Source organism: Acinonyx jubatus, chromosome B4, assembly GCF_027475565.1.
Source record: "Acinonyx jubatus isolate Ajub_Pintada_27869175 chromosome B4, VMU_Ajub_asm_v1.0, whole genome shotgun sequence".
NCBI classification, from domain to species: domain Eukaryota; kingdom Metazoa; phylum Chordata; class Mammalia; order Carnivora; family Felidae; genus Acinonyx; species Acinonyx jubatus.
This window is the reverse complement of record NC_069387.1, coordinates 12,392,974-12,417,830: the sequence shown is the minus strand read 5'-3', so window position 1 is coordinate 12,417,830 and position 24,857 is coordinate 12,392,974. Positions and strand designations below refer to the sequence as shown.

General features: G+C 46.9%; 1 protein-coding gene and 1 long non-coding RNA gene across 14 annotated transcripts in view; one reads left to right on the top strand and one right to left on the bottom strand.

Annotated features, from left to right (window-relative positions):
- FRMD4A (FERM domain containing 4A) overlaps window positions 1-13,597 on the top strand; it is a 606,423-nt gene extending 592,826 nt beyond the window's left edge. For 6 of the 10 annotated variants that reach the window (XM_053225322.1, XM_027073468.2, XM_053225320.1 and 3 more), the window contains one exon: window positions 12,993-13,597. Coding sequence is in view for 8 of the 10 variants with exons in the window: in XM_027073468.2 (XP_026929269.1) it covers window positions 12,993-13,095 (103 nt within the window). In the remaining 2 variants the exon portion in view is untranslated. The remainder of the gene's footprint in view (window positions 1-12,992) is intronic. The other 4 variants (XM_027073467.2, XM_027073471.2, XM_027073469.2 and 1 more) reach the window with 1 other exon arrangement.
- On the bottom strand, window positions 323-23,578 carry LOC106971020 (uncharacterized). Of its 4 annotated transcripts, none has more exons than XR_008299924.1 (6): window positions 18,224-23,578; window positions 15,318-16,689; window positions 7,916-10,036; window positions 4,273-4,430; window positions 1,697-1,927; window positions 323-670 (listed from the first exon to the last, which is right to left on the bottom strand). It is a non-coding gene; the product is annotated as an uncharacterized LOC106971020 (long non-coding RNA). The 4 variants fall into 4 exon arrangements; XR_008299926.1 differs by having other exon boundaries at window positions 15,318-15,484; XR_008299925.1 differs by lacking the exon at window positions 18,224-23,578 and having other exon boundaries at window positions 1,697-1,966; window positions 15,318-18,123.
- Between the last annotated feature and the right edge of the window lie 1,279 nt (window positions 23,579-24,857).

Below are 24,857 nucleotides of genomic sequence, written 5' to 3'. Positions count from 1 at the left end.
TAAGGAACAGTTCCGAGGTGGCAGATAGGGGATTAGGAAAACAGGGGCTTAGCCTTGGAGAGGGAGATGGTGTTAAGAAAGCAAACAACATTCTGCTGAAGCAATCCGAAAGATTCTGTTGGCTTTATTCATCAATTTATGAATGAAGCAGCCTCTTGTCTAGCAGAAGAAAGGAGCTCAGAGGAACTAGGCAAAATGAGACTTTTATAGCCAGGAGGGAGAGGGAACAAGGAGGCTACACTAGACAAAAATCGGTTGGATATGGCCAAGTCACTTTCGTTTAGGGAATGGCAGGGGTCGGTCAGGCAGATGCCCTGACTGGTTTAAGACTGCATTTCTGAGAGAGCCGAAGTTCGGTGAAATCTGTTCTGTGACGTGGACCTTAGCACGAGTGACTCATTTGGGGCCTATTTTCTTGTTTTCAACATGTCCCTCCTTCTGATCCGATTCTCAGCCTGAGAGATGGGATCACAACTTAAGGCATTAGGGCCGCTTCCCTCTAAAGCTCGGGAGTTCTCGTGGTCTTTTGCCAAATGTCTGTGTGGTATTCACGGGTCATGACATCAGGTTCGTTCTTTCCGTTGGTCATTCTCTTTGTTCCTTTTCTGAAGTTCTGTTCTTAGGGGGATTATTTGCTAGGTGGTTAATGGCTGCGAACATGGATTGAAACCTTTTGAGGAAAAAAAAAAGGTAGAGAGACGACTGTCATTATAGCAGGATCGTGCCCACTGTCTGGAGTGCACATTTAAAAAAAATTTTTTAACGTTTATTTTTGAGAGAGAGTGCACGTGAGTGGGGGAGAGAGAGAGCAGGACACAGAATCCGAAGCAGACTCTGAGCTGTCGGCACAGAGCCCGACGCGGGGCTCGAACTCACAAACTGTGAGGTCATGACCCCAGCAGAGGTCGGACACTTAACCAACGGAGCCCCCCAGGCGCCCCTCAAGTGCACTTTGGAGCCGTGGTCCCCAAGACCCAAACCAAAGGAAGACCCCACTGAAGGAGTCGCTTTCTTAAGTCAGCTGGCTTGTGTAGTGATCTGGTGTAGCCGCGTGTCAGCTCCCCCAGAAGCGTCTATCCTAGGAATTACTGGTAGGTGGCTATTGCTTTAGCAACGGATTCTGCAACATCTTCAGGAGTGCAGGAGAGGCTCCTAATTGGAGCCTCATTTGCACTTACTCCTGTCTAGGGGTTCTGTCAAGGGAAGCAAACTTTGAATATGAATCCTTCATGCTAATTCCTATTTAAGGCTTGGGACTCCCAAGAGCACCACCATGGAGACCAGTAAAACTTGAGGGGCTGTAGACCCCCCAGGTGGTTTTATTTGGTTACCCTTCCCTTGTGTCCCTGTCTTTGGATACAGCCTGGATGCCAAGTTCCCTGGGTCAGAGGTTCTTAACCGGGGACTGTGACATGACGGAGAAGGGGCTGGGTTTGGCCCGGAGAAACAGAAGCAGTGGGAGTGAGGCAGAAGTTTGTGACGGGCAGAACTATGGGATCACAAGCACCATGGGAAATCCAGTCTTTTGGAGGTTAGATCACCTTTCTCTCTGCAGTGGCCTGAGCTATGGGAACAAGCGCATTACCTTTTCAGGGTGGGGCAAGGAAAATGGTGGACAAAATCTTGAAGACCCTTCAGGGAGTAAGGCTTAGGTAAAAGATGATCAGAAAGCGAACGAGGAAAGAAACTTTCTTACCCCCCATCTTGGGAAGAAGCAGTCGACCTCTCTTGCTGGTGCATTTGAGTTTGAGGTCTCCGGCTTTTGTACTGGACCCAAAGTCAGATGGAGCCTTCCTCAGTTGTGACATAGGCACCCGGGTTCAACACCTTCTAATTTGGCAGGAATGTCAGCGGTCCAGAGTTCTTGGTAGGGTTCTTTCCATGCGTTTCAGTTTTGCAGAATCATCAGAGCAAAACAATCAAGGGTCTGTAAATGACAAAATGCTAAAGTTCTGATTGTAGTTCACTATAACGGAATCGATGAGGAAATGTGGTTACTTCTGTGATACACACAATTTAAAGATAATAACTAGATGTCTGAATAATATTATACCAGGACATACCAGATTTCTAGACACTTCATACAATTTTAGACTGTTTATACTAATAACATGATCCATACAAATAATCTAATAAGGTTTTTATCACGTATTTGACAATGCTTCCCATGTAGTTTAACACAGCAAATAAACCTAATTAGTATAGCATCTTTTTTTAAGGTGAGAGACAAATCCTTTGGGATTTCCCAGGGACACTCTAGGGAAATCTCAAAGTTACCTTAAGGTCAGGAAGACACCCTTGAGAATCTGGTTACGAGAAACTGTCTAAATATCAACAGGTTTGAACACAGGACTAAATAGGATCACAGATCATTATGAAAGAATACTTCATTAACATCCTGTCACTTTGGTTAGGTAGATAAAGGCAAATAGACAAAGTGACAGAGTTGTGAACAAAACTTAGCTCTTTTACTAGTGAGAAGACTGGGTTTTCTTATGGAATGGACGACTTCATAAAGACCACATGAAGCACGATAAATTATTTTGCTACAACACAAAATCTTGGCTGTCCAGGCCGATTACTTGAAAGGTAAATCTTTTACAGTTGCTTATCAAAATCAGACCAAATGTCCAAGAAGACTTAGTCCTTTCAAGAGAAAACCAAATCCTATTTTTGCACCCGTGTGCTTTGGATGATAAAACGCATTGGGGCACGGGGGTGGCTGGGTCAGTTAAGTGTCTGACTTCAGCTCAGGTCATGATCTCGCGGTTCAGGAGTTCAAGCCCCGCATCACGCTCTGTGCTGACAGCTTGGAGCCTGCTGCGGATTCTGTGTGTGTGTGTGTCTCTCTCTCCCTCTCAAAAATTAACATGTAAAAAAAAACCCTCATTAAAAAACTTAAATCCATTCCCATCTTAGCCAACTTGACCACATATCAAATTCCCTTCGCAAGATTCCTTTTCCACAAACCACCTACCAGTTTTTTAGATCCGTTCAGATTTTGTTCCATGGAACAAAAAATTGGTAGGTGGTTTGTAGAAAAAAGAATCTTGGGAAGTAATTTGAGAATGTGGTCAAGTTGGCTAAGAGCAACCAGTCATTTTGCTTCACTCGCCTACTTTTCATCCACACTTATTTATAAGTAATTTTAATTACATATATTGATGAGAATTCTTAACCCTTAGAATTCTTCATTTCTAGTAAAAACTATTAGCAATCGTGAATGGTCTCTTACACTAACGTTCTGTAGATTTGCAAACTTATAAATACACTTCATGATTTCTAGAAGTAAATTCTTCTTCATAGTAAACTTTTCCATATGGCCTCAAACAGGTGTACGAATAGGCCCAAATATCTTTATGGCCTCTGGAAAAGGAAGTGAAAAGTGGCTAAATCTGTGTCCAGTAATGAACACTTTAGTATTTTATTTGGAAATGAGTCAGTGAAAGTCCATCCTTAACTTAGCTCACTGTAAACTTTCAGGCTTCAAGTGACCAAAAAGATTTTGCAAACTTAAGAGAGAAAGAGAGCACAAGGGAGAGGGACAGAGGGAGAAAGGGAGAATCTCCAGCAGGATCCGCGCCTGGAACAGAGCCCGACACAGGACTCTATCTCATGACAGTGAGATCACGACCTGAGCCAAAATCATGTGTCAGACGCTCAAGCAACTGAGCCACCTGGCGACCCCTGGAGACTATTTCTTAAGCAGACTGACCCATAAGCATACCTATTGTTGAAAAGTTCATTTATGAACCTTTATCATCCTTCTGTTTAATTTTCTTGTTCGTAATTTTTAGATTACGCCTAACATCTCATGAGCATTAGACAGCTGACTGTCCTCTTAAATGATCTTTTTGTGACCAATTCCGTAATAGACAACATGACCTTATTTGACTTTTAGTTAACCTAGGAAGTAAAGGAGTATTGTGTTTCACGCTGGTAATTCTAAAGACATGCCTGTTGTAATGAAACTAAGCAACTGAAATTAGCTTTCATTTCCCGAAGATTACCCTAGACCACGTGAACTTGAGAAACATTTGGGCTAGCATTTATTCTTCTTAGAGTGTACATCATCTGTATAGCCCTTGTTTGTCTTTGAGCCAAATAAATAGAGCTCTTGACCAATTCATTTTGTCAGTACCATCCAGAGGCAGAGAAGATCCCACGTGTATCACAGGCACACATACGAGATCATGGACACAGATACAAAGATCTTAAAACTTGTGTGTGAAATTTTTAGCCATGAGACAGGTGAAATACTGTAAAACTCACCCATTTATAAGAGGATCACATTCACCTCATGCTTCTGGTAAAAGGGTGAGTCAAGGGGACTTCAACTTTTCACTGATACTTGTGAAGACAACATTTTCCACCTTGGAGAACACCACTCTCCCACAGTTTTTCCCTTCTGATGAGAACAACTTTGATTCCTAGAGAAAACCAAACATAACACTTCCATCTCTACGGCACAGAGAAAGAACACAAGTTCGGTGAAGAAGGAATATTGTTACCCTAAGGCCAGAATTTTACAATACCCACAAGCCTTTTGAGATGGATAAGGGGAGGTTTGGGGATTGGTAAAAATGATAGGTGGGCTTTGAATTGCTTCCATTTGAATTGCTACATTTCTGTTCTTGCAAAGACTTGAGTTGCAAGACAACATGTGTTTGTTTTTAACATTTATTTATTTTTGAGGGAGAGCACGAATAGGGAGGGGCAGAGAGAGACAGAGAATCCCAGCCAGGCTCCATGCCGTCAGCACAGAGTCCAATGTGGGGCTTGAACTCACGAACTGTGAGATCGTGACCTGCGCCAAAATCAATAGTCAGACACTTAACAATCTGAGCCACCCAGGCACCCCAAGACAACAGTTTTTAATTTCTCAGAATTGGGTTGCAGCCTGAGTGACATCACAGTCTCACCCACCCATCCTGTTATGTTATATTCAGCTTCTTTATCTCAGGGAGATCTTTCTCTAAGATGGAAATCATTAGGTTTCTACTAATTTAGAGCTGCTGATCTTTGTGATGTTCTTCTTTCCCTCTGGGTACGTAGTTCCATTTAGTCTAGGGGGTAAGATCTAAAAGAAAGTTTCTGTCAGGCTCTGAATGTCAGCTTCCAGTGTAACCAACATCTGACCACAGAGCTATTTTACAAATCCTTTCCTATGTCCTGTCCCGTTTCAGGTGGGACACTCAATATTCCTGGCAGTATGAACCCCATGGATGCAAAGGCATCCACAAAGAGGGTGCAAAGCATACTCCCCCTCCTGAGATGCACAGCCATTCCCAAAGACGGCCAAAAGGAATACAGGTGTCCCTGGAGAGTAACAGGTCTAGATAAGGCAAGGAAGGGAATATGAAATTTCACAGTCGTCTCTCAAATGGGCACAACAGAGGGGCGCCGGGGTGGCGCAGTCGGTTAAGCGTCCGACTTCGGCCAGGTCACAATCTCGCGGTCCGTGAGTTCGAGCCCCGCGTCAGGCTCTGGGCTGATGGCTCGGAGCCTGGAGCCTGTTTCCGAGTCTGTGTCTCCCTCTCTCTCTGCCCCTCCCCCGTTCATGCTCTGTCTCTGTCCCAAAAATAAATAAAAAACATTGAAAAAAAATTAAAAAAAAAAAATGGGCACAACAGAGACTGAGGAAAGGTGCCTCTGGTGAGGATCCCCACCCTTTGCCCACTTCTGCCACTTCACCAGGACCTCCCCTGCAGGGTCCTCCTAAGCAAGCGGAGTGTACAGCCCTGGTGGCTACCAGAACAGGGCAAGGCTTTCCATAAATTTCAATTTTAGTTTCCCATTGGCTGTTTAATAGAGTAATAGGTAGCAGGTTCCCAGAAAAGCCCTGAGTTCCGTCAGCTCTGAGAAGGACTCATACAGAGGCCCACATTTGAGGCCAGTAACTGGGCAGACTTTTGGCTATGGTCATGTAGTCCCTTCCGAGCAGAAAGGCAGTTCAGAGGTTTGGCGGACCACGAGTCCTCCAAGGCACAGGAGGGTGGGGGGAAGCAGTAAGAGTCACATCAATCTTTAGACTCAAAAGGACCAGTGACTGCACCTTGGTCCAGGAAAATTCCCAAGTGGCACAGAATTTTCCTAATGGGGTTTGAGTGATGCTGTTAGTCTTTTCTACTAGTCCCGGAGGTTGAGGACGATACGGCAAAGCCGCCTCTGAGGTGGAGAAAGGACTACGTGGCCAGGAAAATGACTTCCAAGGTCACTGTGCAAAACAGGGGGAGGCGCCACATGTAGGATGATGTCTGCATATAATTTTTTTGCTACAAAACTGGCAGTTTGTTGACAAAAAAAGCTTCTACCCAGTGAAAAACATCTAGACTGTGACCAATATGTATCTGTTCACTTGTTCTTAACGATTATGTTTATGTTAGTCATGAAAATTTCTCAAGACCTTAAACAGCTGGCCAACATCTTAAGTTATCTTTCTGGCTAACAAATTTTGTAACAGAGATGACATGAATTTAAATAACTAGTAAACACGGGTAGAATAAAAGTTGTTTCCCACGTTATATTTAATGCTGATAACTCTGAAGACATTACTATTTTAATTAAACCTACAAACCTGAGCCTTTATTTACTGAGGATTTATCCTAGGTCACATGAACTTGAAAAATATGTGTGTTGTTTTTCTCTTTGTGACAGTTTTAGAATACATCATTTAATAAGTACTTCTCTTTAAGCAAGTTAATTAAAACTCTTTTACAAACTAAGTTTAGCAATACCACCCAGAGCCAGAAAAAAATGTCACGCATTTACAACATCGATCCCTAGACACATAGGTGGATAGAGATCCTAATCGCTTTTGTTTTAAATTTTAGCCACGAGACAAGTATGATCATGCAAAACTCATTCGTTACTAACAGAACAGTTGGAATAATTTCAGGTTACCTGCTCAGACAGCCAAGGCATCTGTAGCGAAGACATTTAAGATGTTCATCGGCCTAAGTTCCAAATAGCCTTACCACCCCCCACCCCAACCCGTCTGATACAAATGACCTCCCTGAAGTTTGCATTGCAAAGAGAGGACCTATCAGCGAAGTTCCTGCAAGTAGAACATTCCCAAGAAGACTTTGTTTCTTAAATCCAGATCTCTTAAAATACCTACAGGCCTTTTGAAATGAATAGAGAAGGTTTGGAAATTGGTAAAAATGGTAAGTGGGATTTGCATTGCTACTACAGCTACCTTTGTTCTGATCAAGGCTTGATTTGTTCTAAGACAGGGACCCCTGTTTTTAATTCCTCAGGAAATTGGGTTGCAACACAGGCCAACCCACCCATCCAGCTACATTATCTTTGGTTTGCTTCTTTATATCAAGGAGATCTTCAACTAGGATGGAAATTAAACGATTCATAATGTTCTACATTTACACCTTTGTCTCTGGCTTGTTCTAGTAATGCTTCAGAATGCTTTTCTTTATCTCTGGGCACATAGTTTAATTTTGGCCTAGAGGGGAAAGTTCCCAAAGAAATTGCCATTAGGCTCTGATGGTGACTGTGCGCTTTCAATTTGGTCAACTTCTGACCATAGAGCTACTTAAAATCGTATCTTGTCAGGTTTGAGCTCAAACTGTAAATATTCCTGGTAGTATGGAACAATGCCATGGACACACAAGGTGTCCTCAGAGAGGGCACAAAGAACACTACTCTCGAGATCTAGAGCCACTCCCAAAAATGACCAGAACAAAGACAGCCCATTCCCAAGCACTGGCAGTAAGCATTGGAACCCCAACCGGAAATGGAGTTCAACCGGCATTTCTGCCTGACCACACACTGGGGTTCCCAACGCCATGGTTGCCAAGCCAAGCCCCCAGGACACAGGAAGGCAACAGCTGCCCCTGGGAGGGAAAGGGTCAGTAAGCTGTGGGTCTGGAATTGGGAAGGAAGGGACGTGAAATCTTACCTTCCTCTCTTGAGTGGGCCACAGTAACTTGGGAGAGCAAACTCAGGTAAGGATTCTCGCCCTTCTTTTTCCAGGATTCCCATCTGTGGGCTCTGGAGCAAGTGGGGTTCAAAGTACAGAGTGTAAGTTGTGCATCTGCCAGAACTTGACAAGGGGTCCCTTTAATTTTAGTTTCCCCTTAGCTGTTCCAGGAATGACTGGTAGTGGTTACAAGAGAATCCCTCAGAATCCCGTCAATCCTGTGAGGGGCCTGTATGGGGGCCCTCCTTTGACAGACTGGTGTGAGTGTGGTCATGTAGTCTCTTCCGGGTGGAAAGACCATTCAGACAGAGGATTAATACTATGAGTGCTCGGGTGTAGAGGAGGAGAAAGGGGAGTTCCAGGAGTCCCAGCAGTCATATGGTCTCGTTTTAGGTCCCTCTTGGGTCTTTAACTTTTCATTACCCTTTTGCAATCAATCTTTCAATGAAGCAGTTTGGGAATCTTGAAGCCTTCTGGAGGCTTCTGCATGCTGACTGAAATAGGTAACCTGTTCTGTCTGTTTCATTTGGGAACCCTTGCATTCAAGTGCACTTCTTAAATGAGGGAACTTGTCTAACTGGAACATTCCTTGTAATGACCACTGCAATTCCAAGTTGTCTTCAATACTGCCGGTCTGTGTGCATGAGAGACCGTAACTTCTTTTTTTTTTAGCATAAAACCACTGGGGTTTTGGGGTGAGGGTCACCCTTACAGCATTGAGATGCCTGGGATCCCATCTTTAGAGTCTTCCCAAGAGTACCGAATACTTAGGGTGCCGACTTGGGTTTTGTTCGACAGTGTGCCTTTCGTGGGAAACGTCCTCTTCACGGAGGACAGCCTTTGCCCTACTTGTCTGACCTATGACCTGGTGTCCCTTGTTGCACGGAATCGTCTCGTGGGTGGCAAGTGAGCTGCTGTGAAACTTGCTCGTCTGTCTGCGCCTTATCCTTACACAGTGGTCTTGTACTTTGGAGAAGGCGGTCTCTCCTGGCAGCGTCCGTGGTCCAACAGTAAGTTCACTGGCTTGAGGACAGGAGCCATTCCGGGCAGATGTTCACTATGCTGGAGAGAAGTCTCAGTCTCCCGTAAATCAGGCCCTTCCAGGAAATCGGTCCAGTTTTCAGTTCCCTTCTCCTGAAGACACAGGCATGAGCTTCTCCGTTTCATTTCCTCCGGTTTCATTTTAGGCTGAAATCCTTTCACACAACAGCCCTGGTGATTCTAGCTTGCTTTACTTGCCATCTTTGTAGTCACGTACAGCTTCTGGGACCTACTTCTTAGACATAAAAGCAGTTGTGCCGGAAGGGGGCACACTCAATTCCTTGGAACCGGAGGATCTCATTTCGTCGCCTAAGCCTTAGGTTTGTCAGAGACAAGTTGACAGTTAAGAGGGACGTACCGCTGGGCTGGGAATCTTGCGGTGTTCCACCGTGTACCTCACTGGGTGGAAATTTTCTTGAGGTTGGCGGGTGACCTAGTGTCCATCTAGGCCATTCCGTAACCAGCTTATAACGGTCATCGAGTTGGGTGGCCACACGCTCTAACAGCTTTTAGGTGCCCACCGACTTTCCAGCTCTGGTTTCTGAGCTGCCCATTAACGACAGATTTATTGTTCCTTTACCTCACGTGCACGCTCACAGACCCGCAGTGAGCAAGGAGAGGATACTGCGGACTGGCCGTGACAAGGCCTTACGTGCGCACCACCCGTGGTTCCCAGCACACAACTGTGGACTGAACGAGCGCATGTCAACGGTGGGCGCCGTGGGCTAGCCGAGGGCTGGGGACTCAGGTTCCAGGTGGAACCACCTGCCAGCTCAGGCTGAGCAGCTAGGCCCTGGACTGGGGTTGCAGAGTAAGCAAGGGCTGAGGACTCGCCCGGCACCTCCTGGGAGTCCAAACCGAATGTTACCGCTGGACTGGGCAGCCGATTCGATGGGGAGCTTAAGGCCAAGAGGGCAGAGCTCGAAACCGAGAGGTACTTACCCAGGGCCCTCAGAGATGGTGACAAAGAGAACTCAAGGGGTTTGCAGGTACCAGGTCTCCGTTTCTTGTCCCTGAAGCTGGCTGAAGTTCTCTTTGGATCCCACGGCCGCCACCAAACTGTCAAACAAGATTCAACTGAGTAAATTTTACATTTAAAATTTTAAAGCTTGTTGACTTTATTCAGTCAAGTTGCAACCACCCTCCTTGAGGAACTAAAGACAAGCCTCCCCCGTCTTACAAACCCAGGCTTTACAGGAACAGTAACACAGCTCTGGAAGCAGTTCCCAGCCCGCCCCATTTCTTACCAATCCCCAAACCCCCCTATTCATCTCCAAAAGCTTTGCAGATATTTTAAAAGATCAGGATTTGAGAAACAAAATCCTTCTTGGAGAAACTTGCCTTCTTCCCCTGTGTCTTTGAGGTGGAAATGCTCTGTCTGGTCTCCTCCTGGAACTATCCGGAAGCCCAGTTCTTTTCCGTGCAAACTTCAGGGAGGTCATTCTTGCCAGGAGCAAAAAGCTAGGGGGGAGGCTCCTTAGGATTAAGGCAAATGTCTTCTCTCTGGCTGGCTGAGCAGGTAACCTGAATTTATTCCAACTTCCAGAAACACAGTTTGGATCCAGCTGTTCTTTTAGAAACGGATGCGTTTTACAGGCTCATGCCTGTCTCGTGCTTCTGGGCAACAGGGAGCTGGAGCTCTCTGGTTCTCTAGCTCCCCTTCTGCTTCGTGCTCCCACCAAGAACTGCCTTCTCCGGAGGAAACCCATCCTCCGGGTGTGAGGGCCACGTGGCCTGGCTTGGGCCTCTGCCCTGCTTTGAACCAGTGACACTGGTGGGTAGATTCGACTTGGCCCGCTTGCCCACCCTGGGGAGAGTGGAGGGCACCACCAGGACGCATGTTAGGGAGGGACCGTCCCCCAAAAAACACTATATGCCCCCTGTGGGCCACCTTTTCCTGGAAACACTTTCTCAGTCCCTCAGGCACCATGGCAAGAGTCAAGTCAGTGTTGTCAGCTTGGAGAGGGAGTTTGCAGGATGGGTGCGATCGAGTTAGCCCTTTACCACTTAAATATCGGAACAGATCTCCGTGGCCAGCATCCTAAGGGCCTGGATGGCACTTTTGCTTCTGAAAGCGGCATTCACCCCACTGTATTTCAGGCTTTCCGGGCCCAGGACTCTCATTAAAGGCCACAGTGAGCCACAGATGCTTTGAGTTTTCCAACTTTCATGGGTTTTTTTTTTGTTTTTTTTTTTTAAGTTGGTTTCTTTTGAGAGAGAGCAGGGGAGGGGCAGAGAGAGGGAGGGAGAGAATCCCAAGCAGGCTCCCCACAGCCCTCCTCAGGACCCTGTCTCTCAAACCATGAGATCACGACCTGAGCCGAAATCAAGAGTCGAATGCTTAACCCACTGAGCCACCCAGGTGCCCCTTTCAGTGTTTTAAAAGCCTGATGAGAAACATTTACAAAATCCGCAATGCCTTCAGCTCTTTGTTCCTAGAGAGGTCAGTGAATTGAAAAGAAAAATGGGTTCAACTGTTGATTCTTACAAACTGGCTCATGGGGCTGCTCTTTAAACTCACTGCTCCCTGCACCGTGTTGGATTAGGGTCTCTTCACACATCCCCACCCATAAAGCAGCACCAGCAGCAGGGGAGGAAATCAGCTTCCGCCACATATGCAGAATCCTCGTGGTGTTTCCAAAGAGAGATTTCTACCCCAAGATGGGGTGTCAACCTCGAAGATCCAGCAGTAAAAACACAGAGCTACTAAACGGGCATCACAGACCAACATCATTCACAGGAATGTGGCTTCAGCAGCTGGAGGGTCAAGGCCCACAGTTCCATCCCTGTAGGAGTCTGTACAAACATCCCAGAAGGTACTACAAGTTATGCTAAGAAAAAGGAAAGAGCACACAGGCGACACCAGGCCCCTTTGTGCCGTTTCTGAACAGAGTACAGAGTTGAGCCATGCCAGCCAGCACTGGGCGGGTGGGCGGGGGGGTGGGGGTTGAGTAGAGGCCTTCACCTTCTCAGGCTGCAGGGGCTGTTCCCAGTCGCTGAGCCAGCCTCTGGGCACCTGCCTAGCAATGCTACCCCTTGGCCATGTTCATGGACATGAAGTTTGCCTTTATCTTGCCCCGAAGGAGCCAGTTTGGGATGAGAGAGGGGCTATTGTTCCTAGAAATGATTGTCGGCCTTAGTACATCTGTGTAACTATATGTAAAAATTACTTCTCAACCTACATGACAACTTTTTAAGAAGAGTTTTGTTTTCAGTTTAGTTGCCTATGTGTTTTCCATGCATTTTGATAATCAGAAAACAATGCATGTTACTTAAACAGCACCGATGGGGAACGCCTGGGTGGCTCAGTCGGTCAGGCGTCCAATGCTTGGTTTCAGCTCAGGTCATGATCTCCCTGTTGGTAGGACAGGATCAAGCCCAGCGTCGGGCCCTGCACTGGCAGGCCGGAGCCTGTTTGGGATTCTGTGTCTCTGCCCTTCCCCGGCTTGCACGGTCTCTGAAAATAAAAAGTAAACCGCACTGATTCAAAGACTGTTTAAACCACTTTCAAAATACCACGTGTTTCACGATCGGGAAGCCTGACATTTTGAACGTGCTTCTCCGATAGAATAAAAACCCATGGTTACGCCTGAGGCCTCCTGGAGCAGAACCGAAGCAGCTGTGCTTCGGGAGGAAGAATCCCGTGGAATCCAGCTCTGGGGAGCTTTGGAAGCTCCCGCGGCGCAGGCTCGCCCCTAGACCCGCTAAACCGGCGTCTTGAGGGCAGGACCCGAACAGGAGTACCCTTGAGAGTTCCCAGGTGATTCTGGCACGCAGCCCAGTTTCAGAACCACTGCTCCATTTTGCTCCATCACGGGCGTTCAAGGCTTCGGTCTCCTCGGTGTGCATTTTTTCCCCCATTTGTGAACACCTCGTCCGTACTCGGCACCGAATTAGGCCCAGTTCCTCATGCACAGGGAGGGCTACCCATCAGGATCAGCCCCTGCCGAACTGAGCACGAACTCCTGAACTTCGCTCTCCCCTAACCACCCCCCTCTCCTTGCCTTCCCTGCAGGAGCTACGCTGATAGCTGTTTCCTGGATTCCTCCCTCTATCCAGAACTAGCCGACGTCCAGTGGTACGGGCAGGAAAAAGCCAAGCCCGGGACCCTCGTGTGAGCCAGCCGGCCTCAATCTGACCGCCTCAACGCCATTCAGAGATCACCTCACTGCCTCTCATTTGCCTTACCCAGACGCACTGTCACCCTGCACCAGCTTCGGCCCTCAGCACTTTTTTTCTCCCGTCTCCGCATTCCCTTCACCCTCAAAAACCTGACTGAGGAGACATTCTGGAAGGTTCCGGTCCCACTGTGTGTCCTCTGGCTCTCTCGCCCACGGAGAGCCAGGCGCCAATCCTCAACGGCACCTTGGTGGCTTCCCCCTGCCGTGACAGCCCCCAGGCCGGGAGCCATCAGGGAAGGTAACGGACATCAAACTCCTGTGGACAGGTGGCATTGGAAGAGAACAGGAAAGGGGACTCGAGTACAGGGTGATCCAGAAAGACGATGAAGTTATGGTCGGCCTGCACTCGGTGAAGAGGATGCCTCGCTCGCTCGCGCGGGGGAATATGGGACTCCGTTGACACTTGAAATAGTCCCGGGGGGGGGGGGGGGGGAGGGGGGAGGGGGGAGTGGCTGTCGGGGGAGGGGGAGAATGAAAAAGGAAGCTTAACATGTCAGAGATGCATCCGAGGATCACAATCAGTTCTATGCTGCCAAAGATTAAAAAAAAAAAAAAAAAAAATTAAAAATAAAAAAACAAAAAAGGGGCCAAGGGGAAGACCTTCTTTCTGCAGTGAAACCTTTTAAATTCTCAACGGCTCCTACTCATCACAAGTGCAAGCCCACCACACGTAAATGGTTTCCCCCTCTCTGTCCCTCTCTCCCACCGTCCCACCCACTGTCTCAGGCCAGAGCCCGGAGAGCTAACCCAGCTGCTGCCCCAGATCCCTGGGAGTGTGGACGGGGAGGAGCAGGTCCACCTGGTCTGTGCGGGAGGGGGGAGGGGGGGCGGGGCTTCCCGTCCGACCCACCACACAAAGCTGCTTTTCTTTTGGGATCTGTAGGAAATGGAAGGTGGTGATCGCCAAGCGCTTCCCTCTCATTAAAACCACCAGTAAAAGCGTGTCCTGTTTTGCACAAGGTGTTACGTTTTTCTTTTTTACGGGAAACCAAGGGAAAAGCACATGGCCATCCATTCGAGTGTTCTAACCGTTGTGGCTCATTTTCTATTTGTTAGCACTTGTGTGACAAAGAGCTCAGACCCGACTTCGACTTCTCTCGGCACCTGGCTACCAATGTGTCACTTATTCAAAGAACCCAACTATGCCCTTAGATTTTTATCCCGTGTCTCTTAGGCGGAGCAGGGGTGGGGGGTCGAAAGTCCCGGCTCCCAGAGGGCCCGTACGCCTACAGCCTCATCAGCTACCTTGATGTACCCGCATTCGTCTGCAGACACCAAGAGAGGAAGAAAGAAGAGAGAGAAAAGGTGTGTGGGAGCTGCACGTTTACATGTGTTTTGAGCTCTGCTTAATACACAACCGGAAAGCCATCTATCTTCAAAGGCCTCAAAAATACTTTTATAATAATGAGCGCACACTCTTCGTTGGGTTATTCCAAATGGCACAAACACGGTCTCCACAGAGGGGGTACACTGTGCTTACTGGCACAGGTGGGGGGGGGGGCGGGGGAGGGGACGCTTTTTCTCACTTGTATTGACTTCCTATTGCAAAGGCATTTTGACAGCCAGGGACAGGAGCCGGGGTGGGGTAATTTTGTGGGCAAACAGAACCACAGTTAGCTTTAGCGTAAAAAGAAAAATCCTTGTTTTTTTTATGTATGCGTAATCCGAGAGTAACGAGAGACTCTACCAGACCAGGAGGGTAGGATGGACACTACAATGAATTCAGTGGCAGTGCTCTCCTGCTGTAGCTTGGAAAGCACTGTGGGGTCCCACTGAGGCTGGGACCGCTCTGGGCAACTGAGGGCCCGGTGTCCCCTCTCCGCGCACACCAGCTCTGTGGTGGTAACAGCTGGAGAAAGGGACATCCTCACAAAACCTCTGGGGAAACCCTGCAGGAGAAACAAAATTGGTTCCAATGCCATGAAGTGATCGTGGGGAGGGAGGGGATGGGGTTTTCGTTGCCCTTATTTTGATGATCAATCAGAGCTACAGCCCACAGGTTTTCTTCCTTCCCCATTCAGAATATTCTGCACCGGGCCATCTTTCTTTCTCTCCAGTGACACACAGATAATCAAACTGAACTGTGTGCAGCAGGGCAAGTCAAGAGAGAAACCGAGGAGGTGACAAGGTTACGTGGCTGCGGGGTGACCAGCACGTACCGTAGTTTCAAATCTGGTCTGACGTCCATCGGATCACGCTTTGAGCCCAGTTGGGTTTACGAGGAATGAGAGACGAAAATTCTTCCTCAACGCTTGGGTTTTGGATTCAGGAGGCAGCGAGGAACGGGGTGGGAGGGAAATCCAGTTCAGACAAACACCATTATAGTCTGGTAGTAAAGACGGAGATTAAGTCAAACAGGTTTTACTGTTGAGCTGCGTTCAGTTACTACAAAATGTACATAATGTTAGTCCTTTGAGACCGACATGATTCATGACCAGTGTGGTGGGAAACAATAGCTGTTTTGTACAAGCACTTGCAAGCTCTTCCCAGATCCCGATTTCTTTAAAAACAAAGTAAGATGGAATATAAAGCCCCTGGTCTGATATAAGCCCCTACTGGATTCTTGGGATACGTGTAAGAAATTGCCTGTTTAGCCTGAAGACTGTTGGGAACACCTACATCAGACTTTGTTGTGAGACAGGTGGATTTTTTTTGTTTTGTTTTATTATATGCAGGTGAGTGTTGAAACTGTTAAAATTCCGATTTGTTTTCATTCAGTGTTAGTTCTAAATATAGCAAACCCCCCTCCAGGTGCTATCAGATGACCAGTTACTGCTTAGTTAACTAGGTGTAAAGTTTTACATATACATTAATGTCAATAGTTTATTACACGTTGTGTAAAATGGACTCTAGTTTAATAATGGGGAGAAAGGATTAGGTTGCTCCTGAAACTGACTGTAGAGCATGTAAAATGATTTTACTGGATTCTGTTCAACTGTAATCAATGAAAAGGATGTATGTTGTAGACAAAGTTGCAGAATTAAAAAGAAATCTGCTTTTAATTTATTCTTTTTGTATTAAGAATTTGTATAGTACCTTTACATTTTGCAAAACAGTGTTGTCAACACTTATTAAAGCATTTTCAAAATGAAAAGATCTTGGCTGCCTCTCGGAGATTTTGTTTCTAAGCGGTCTGTGCTTCAACAGGCTCCGGAAGTCTGTAATTCAGGTGCCTGTGTCCTCCTCGGATTTTTTTTTTCTTTTAAGTCAATCTAAAGCTGATACCCTCACGGTCTTGCTAGATACAGAAGAGCTCAGTTTGTGTCGTAGAGGCTAAGTCTCCCTTTCTCTAATTGCCTTGTTAATTATACAAAGACGACGTATTCTCAATGATGTGCTCCTACCACCAAAAAGGATTAGACGTTCGAGGTCAGTCTCTGGCTACATTAGCATGTGTCTCACTGTTCCTTACAAGTAGTTACCCATACGCAGCATGTGCCGGGCCTGGGTCCTGTCCCCACAGAATGGCGGAACCAACGCTGAGGCAATCCGGGCTTTGGGCCATCCTTAGTCTCTCTGTGGTCCCTGGGTCTGTGGAGGAGGCACAGGACCCATCGGGGAGGCAGGCAGGATGCTCAGGCTCTTTACCAGCACTGCTGTTGGCCGTGCACTCACACCACAGCTCTCGCTTTGTCACCACCATCTACATCACGTCACCGATGCAGCAGCCAGTTGGGCCCGCAGGCGCAAGGAGCCAGCCCCCTGCTGAAGGACAAAATGGCAACTGGCTGACTTTCGTAGAGACCGCACTGCCCTTGCATCCCTGGTCCCCTGACCCGATGTGCGTCTCTTCACCAGCAGGAGACGCTAAGCCCGGAGGCCAAGAACACCCCCTGGACGAAAAGCTCTTGCTGAAGCATTTGCCACCAGAGTGAGCTAACGCCTGCCAGAAATGAAAACAATCCCCAGAGGAGGTGAATGAAGCACGTCAGAGGCGAGCCCATGAGGACATTTTACACTTCCTAAGCCTTTCCTTGGGAAGGCAACCAGGGCCTCTGTATCTCAAGATAATCATCACTAACGTCAAACAAACAAACGGAGATATTCTGTAAGTCTTTTACATGTACACAGGTCATGGCTCGGGAAATAAATTCAGCATCTCATCATTCAGCTCTGACCATCCCACGAAAGCAACTAGCACGCAGGAAGACAGGACTTGAACATTTCTTTTCCTGCTTCTCCCCACCTTTTACACCACACACGCGCACACTCCCCTTTCACAGTGCTAACAAAGCAATTCCAAACAGCTATTATGTTGGTTACTAGAACACAAACATCCACAAATCCCAGTAGAAAGCATTAAAAATAGCCAGGGCTGCGGTCGCTTCCTCCCAAAATGCCAGTTCAAAAAAGCTCACACCTAAGGTTCTCTCTAAAGCGAGCGTCGGAGAACCACCGGTGAGGGCGAGCAGAGGCCCTTCACTGCACGTCGGGGAGGAATCCAGCTCTTCTCCAGCTCACACGCACACAGATGAGACACAGGCACACAAGCACTGCGCAAGGGGAAACGAGGTAGCCCAGCAGTAAGCAGACGGAAAGAAGAGTTGAAAAGGAGTCCAGGGGAGGAGAAATCGAGGTGTGTCTAACGGGATCTCCCTGCCGGCCTGGTCCGAGGGGCTGGCCGGTGGAAGACGCGGCAGAGAAGGGGGGGAAACCCTGCTCCCCCTCTCGGCCTTGCGCGAAGCCTCCCCAGCCCAGCCACTTCCTCTTCAGATAGGACCTGAAAGGCCTGGCTTGCAACGCAGGAGACTAACCAGTGAGTTGACAGAACTCATACATTTACAGTTGCACCAAGATTTTTTTTTTTTTTAATCAGAAACCCATTTTTTTCTCCATCAACTATTATCCCTACAACCAAGTGAGTTCCTTTGGGACTTTCATTCATTCATCCTTTTTCTATGAAACCCGCTGCCATCAACCTTCTATTTCCCCCATTCAACCAAAACCATTCCTGTTGAGGTCAAGGACGACCAAATGCAACGGTTAATTCCTGCCAAGGTCAAGGACGGCTCCCACAGTGCCAAATACAACGGTTAATTCTCTGTTTTCATCCTACATGACTTACCGGCTACACGACACAGTGGGTCCCCTCGCGTCCTTCTCTGGAATGCCAGCACATGGTGTCCTCCCGGGTTTTCCTGCTCACAGCAGTCAGTCGGGGCTCCTGTTTCCAACCTCCTCGGTAGTTTTCATCTCCCTGGTGCCCCAGCATCGGCCCTTCCCGGCTCTGTTCTCTCCCCTTCACCGTCCCCCACTCTTCCGGGAGCTGGCCTCTGCTCTCACGGTTTTAAGTGTCGTGTAGGGGCTGACGACACCTGTGTTTATCCCCGTGTCCCCGAGCTTGGACATCTTCCTGTCAGCGTCTCCACCTGGAGATGATCTAACATGCTAGCATGGGGGCGCCTGGGTGGCTCAGTCGGTTAAGCGTCCGACTTCAGCTCAGGTCACAATCTCGCGGTCCGTGAGTTCGAGCCCCGCGTTGGGCTCTGGGCTGATGGCTCGGAGCCTGGAGCCTGCTTCCGATTCTGTGTCTCCCTCTCTCTCTGCCCCTGCCCCGTTCATGCTCTGTCTCTCTCTGTCTCAAAAATAAATAAAACGTTAACATGCTAGCATGGCCAGAGCTCACGCTCTGACCTTCCCCCTCCAAACCTGCTCCACCGTCTCCTTCCTCGGCTGAGCCACAGGCAACTCCAACCGTCCAGGGCTCGGGCAAAAATCTTGGCATCATCCCAAAGTCTCGCAATCACCCCTGGAGGACCATCCGCTCATTCCTTCTCACCTCACGTCTGCAGCAAACCAGAGGTGTGGAATCCCTGGCCCGCAGAGATTTCTATTCTATGGTGAGTGGAGGGAGGGAGAAAATAAAAAGTACATTCTAGAACACACTAGAAGGTGCTAAGAAAGCAGGCTCGGTCAGTGGTAGCTACCACTCAGGGCAGGGAAACAAAGGCGGGGGAAGGTTAAGGCCTAGAAGCATGAAGGAGGTGCCCTGTGGAGCAGGGAGTCAACCCTTCAAGGAGAGGACCCAGTGGGCGCCCCAGGCACCTGGCGGGACCCGCAGAGCCGGGATTCAGGCCCCAGAAGAGGCGGCACAAGCCTACGATGCCGTGATCTCCGAGTGCTGGTTCTCCAAGCGTGGAAAAGTGCCGAACGGAACCATTCCTCCTTCAGCAATTAGGTGGCCCTGCTCATGCTCTCTCTCAAAAATGAACATTAAAAAAAATTATTAAAAACCTGTATAAAGGACAAAAAGCCACAAGTACCTTTTAGGCCCACGTGGGCATAATGTGAGTCCCAGACTCATAATGGGAATCAAAGATGATTTTGCCCCAAGTAACGAAGTCACAAGCATGTACCTTCTCAAGTATCTTTCACATCAGTAACAAGTATTTGGGACTTTTCCCTCTCAAAGCCGTTTGTTACTCTAACAAAGACCTGGGGATAAACACCAGAGAGAGACCAGAGCTAGATGCTTCCGTCTAATAAGCCGGGTGACAGAATTGCCCCTCCGGGCCAGAAGCACTCCTCTGGGTCTCCAGCACCGGGTGGTCTCTGAACTGCCTTTAACATCAGTTGGATGAAGGGCTTTTCTGCAGCTGAGATGACCGGGGGCCCACATCCACAGACTCACGCACAGGAACGCAGGTGCATTTCTGTCTTAGCAGGATGTGGCAAAGCCCCACCTTACTGCAGCTCAGGCAGGCGCACCCCTAGAGCACCGTCACGTACCTGCCACAAGTCTTGATTTTGTAAGCCAAGAAATCTGAGTAATGTCTGTATTTCTTAGGGGCTGAATTCAGCAACATATGTGGGAACACCCTGAACCGGGGAATTACCCCATACTCCTCTCATAAAACAAGAGGCCACGAGGAAGACCGCTGTGATGCGTAACTGTGTCAACGTGGCTGGTAACACAGGGTGCCCAGATGTCTGGCTCAACATTATTCTGGATGCAGGCACCTGGGTGGCTCAGTCAGTTAAGTGTCTGACTCTTGGTTTCAGCTCAGGTCATTATCTCATGGTTTCGTGACTTTGAGCCCCTCCTCAGGCTCCACGCTCGACTTGGGATTCTCTGTCTCCCTCTCTCTCTCTGCCCCTCTAGCACGCGCGCTGTCTCTCAAAATAAACTTGGGGGGAAAAAAACCCACATTATTCTGGAGGAGATTAATGTCTGAATCACTGGACTGAGTAAAGCAGATGGCTCCTCGCAGTGTGGGTGGGCCTTGTCCAATGAGTTGAAGGCATGGGGAGCATGCTCACACATGCTCCCTCTCTCAGCCCCACTTGTTGAACTAGGGTATTGGTCTTCTCCTTTCGTCAGACTAGAACTTACACCATTGGCTTTCCAGGGTCTCAAGCATTTGGACTCAGGCTGGAATTTCTACCATCAGCTCTCCCAGGTCTCTAGCTGCAGACAGCAAATCATGGAACTTTTCAGCCTGCGTAAATAGAAGTAGATCTCCATCTCCTATCGGTCTTTCTCTGGACAACATAAGAAAGCAGCCCAAGGCTTATACTTTGACCCCATGACACCACCCACGACCAACTCTGCTATCTTTAGCGCCTATCTCTCATCGTCATGATTGCAGGACAGTGGCAAAGCCTCGGAGGCTCAGGAGCACTTTCCAGAAAGGAACCCAGGACGGGCAGAAGATGTCTGCCGGCTAAGTCTGTTCCTTTCTCTTAGAAAAGCAACAGCTTTCCTGGAATTCCCACCCAACAGACCTCTCCTACATGGGCTACTGGCAGAACATGTCACATAACCAACCCTAATTTCAAAGAGTCATAAATCAGCAAGCAGCTTTAATTATGCACACTGCAGCTCTGAACAAATGAAGCTTCTATTAGCAGAGAGAGGAGAATGAAAGCAGGGTAAGCAACCCGCAGTGTCTACACCACACGCAGACGCACCTTAACTTGCACAGCAAAGGAAAAGAAAAATAGCCAAGTCTTAAATAATAATCTAATAAAACTAAAGTTTAACAAAGATACAAAAACTCACTAGATTTCCTCTCTCTCAAATCCTATACGCTTCAGGCACACCAGTATGATGACATCATCCATCAAGAGAAAAAATTGCAAGAAGACTGACACATATGATTTATATAAAATCTGGCAAAGACAGCCAACAAAGATTATGTTAACATCTGAGCTAGTTATAAAATTATTTCCCCTTCGCATAAAAAGTAACCTAGCACAGAGGCAAGCCACAGAGTGGGAGAAGTATTTCTAACACATATATCTAACAAAGGACTCATAGCCAGAACAAAGAAATGGAAATCAGTAAGAAAAAGGCAGGCAATTCAATAGAAGAAATGGACAAAAGTAAAATCTTGAATGGAAACTTCACAAAAGAGAATATCCAAATGGCCAGTAAGCACGTAAAAATGATGCTCAGCTTTATCTGTCATCAGGGAAATGCAAATTAAAGCCACAATACAATACCATTTTAATCCACCAGAAGGGCTAAAACAAGAATGACAGGATATATCATGTGTAGCCAGGATGTGGAGGACCTGGAACTTTCAAATCCTGCTCGTGGGAGTGTCAAGGGTACAAGTCCTTTGGAAAATTCCTTGACAGTATCCTGTACAACTGAGTATGTACATATGTCCCAGACATTTCACACCGTGGTGTATACCCATATTCACCAAAAGATGCATACCCAACATTCATACAATTAGAACCAACTCAAATGTCTAACAACAGTAAAATAGATAAATCATGGAACGCAGCAATGAGAATGAACAAACCAGAACCATACACAATGAGGATTAGAAACTGTAAGAAACAGGGGCACCTGGGTGGCTCAGTTGGTTAAGCATCCAACTCTTTTTTCAATTTATTTTTGAGAGAGAGAGAGAGCGCGCGCACACGAGAGAGGGAGACACGGAATCCAAAGCAGGCTCCAGGCTCTGAGCTGTCAGCACTGAACCTGACACAGGGCTCGAACCCACGAACCACAAAATCATGACCGAAGTGAAAGTTGGACACTTAACCCACTGAGCCACCCCGGCGCCCCAAGCATCAAACTCTTGATTTCAGCTCAGGTCCTGATCTCATGGTCTGTGGGATCGAGCCCCACATCGGGCTGAACACTGACATCACGGAGACTGCTTGGGATCCTCTCTCACCCTCTCTCTCTTCCCCTCCTCAGCTCACACACATGCTGCGTCTCTCAAATATTAAAAAAAAAAAAGAGAGAGAAATCAAACATAAAGTAAGTCAAATATACTGAGTCCATTTATAGATGAGCAAATTAACAAACAGGCAAAACTAACCAATGTGGGGAGTGACTGCTAATGGGTATAGAGTTTCTTCTGGGGGTGACGGAATGTTCTGAACTTAGATTAGTGATGGCCCCACATCTCTGAACATTCTAAATCCACGATATACTTTAAATTTTAAGGTATGTATATTATGTAGCAGTAGAGGTTTTTTTTTGTTTTGTTTTGCTGTAATGATGTTAGACGCTAGGACCATGGTAGGACTAGACGGGGGCATGAGATTTCTGGGGTGTTAATAACATAATCTTTCCTGACTTAGGTGCTAATTACTTTGGGAGATGCTCACATTGAAAGACTTACCATGATATGGTACTCTCTTGATTTGTACCTTTTTCTCTGTGTTACACTTTGCTTAAAAATTTACATTAAAAGAAATGCAATCTAGCCCCGAGTCTAGGGAAATAATCTTTAAAGGGCTGAGCAGCAAAGGAAACAATCAATAAAACTAAAAGGCAACCAACGGATTAGGAAAAGATATTTGCAAATGACATATCAGATAAAGGGTTAGTATCCAAAATCTATCAAGAACTTATCAAACTCAACACCCAAAAAACAAATAATCCAGTGAAGAAAGGGACAGAAGATATGAACAGACACTTTTCCAAAGAAGACATCCAGACGGCCAACAGGCACATGAAAAGATGCTTAATGTCACTCCTCATCAGGGAAATACAAATCAAAACCACAGTGAGATACCACCTCACACCTGTCACAATGGCTAAAATTAACGATCGAGGAAACAACAGATGTTGGTGGGGATGTGGAGAAAGGGGAACCCTTTTGCACTATTGGTGGGAATGCAAACTGGTGCAGCCGCTCTGGAAAGCTGTATGGAGGCTCCTCAAGAAGTTAAAAATACACCTACCCTACAACCCAGTAACTGCACTACTAGGAATTTATCCAAGGGATACAAAAATGCTAATTTGAAGGGGCACATGCACCCCAATGTTTAGAGCAGTGCTATCAGCAATAGCCAAGGGGCACCTGGGTGGCTCAGTTAAGCATCTGACTCTTGGTTTCAGCTCAGTTCATGATCCTACTTTCCTGAGTTCAAGCCCCAAGTCAGGCTCCATGCTGAGGTGCAGAGCCTGCTGGAGATTCTCTCTCTCTCTCTCTCTCTCTCTCTCTCTCTCTCTCTCTCTCCCCCCCCTCCCCCACTCACAGTCTCTCTCTAAATAAATAAATAAATAAATAAATAAAATAACCAAAATATGGAAAGAGCTCAAATGTCCATTGACTGGTGAATGGAAAAAGATGTGTTCTATACACACACACACACAGGAATATTACTCAGTGATCAAAAAGAATGAAATCCCGCCATTTGCAACACGGATGGAACTAGATGATATTACACTAAGCGAAAGTAGTCAGAGAAAGACAAATCATATGATTTCACTCACATGTGGAATTTAAGAAACAAAACAGATAAACACAGGGGAAGGGAAGGAAAAATAAGATAAAAACAGAGAAGAGGGAGGCAAACCCTAAGAGACTCTTAAATACAGAGAACCACCTGAGCGTTGCTGGAGGGGAGGTGGGTGGGAGGATGGGCTAAATGGGTGATGGGGATTAAGAGGAGGGCACTTGTCGGGATGAGCACTGGGTTTTATAGGTAAGTGATGAATCACTGGGTTCTATTCCAGAAACCAGTACTACACTGTACGTTAACTAACTTGAATTTCAATTAAAAATAAATAAATAAAGGGCTAAAGCAAATCCTCAACAGAGATTTGATGCATACTAGACTCTGCATCTTTCTCTACCCCAACCCCACCTCTGGGTTCTCAGTTATTTTATACCTTGTTTAACCTTGCTTTACACAACTGACAGCCAGCATAAGGTGGTCATCTATCCACACTGCAATCACACGCAGTGTTGTGGGTTTTCTCCCCTTGGTGGACAGAGTCTTCATTTGAAATCTAAGAATTCCCGCTTCAGAAGGATTTAGCATTTAAAATGTTCTAAGTTCTGCTATGCTTCACGTTAACCTTGAACGCAGAGTGTGATCTCTACACCTCCATATTTAAAAAACTTTTTAAAAATCTTCCTAAATATGTTTAATAATGTATTGTTATTATGTTAAACCAGCATAACTCTGCTCTTAAATTCAAATTATCTGTACATGAGCAGTTCTGGGTTAAAACACTTTTTAAAATTAGAGTCCCTTTGCTCTGAATTCATCTGCCAGCTCATTTTCTTAACTCATACTTCCTTTTAATCGGTGGTTTTCAAACTGCCAGTCACAAGGCATTATTAATGGGTTTGTCAACCAGTTTAGGGTCACCACCACCATGTTTTTAAAAGAAATACAAGAGAAGACTCTGTAAGTGCTTTTGTTTCAATTATATATGCATTTAGGTACCTATGTGCTTGTACGGTTTACTCTGAGTGATGGTCGGGAAAGTTCCAAGT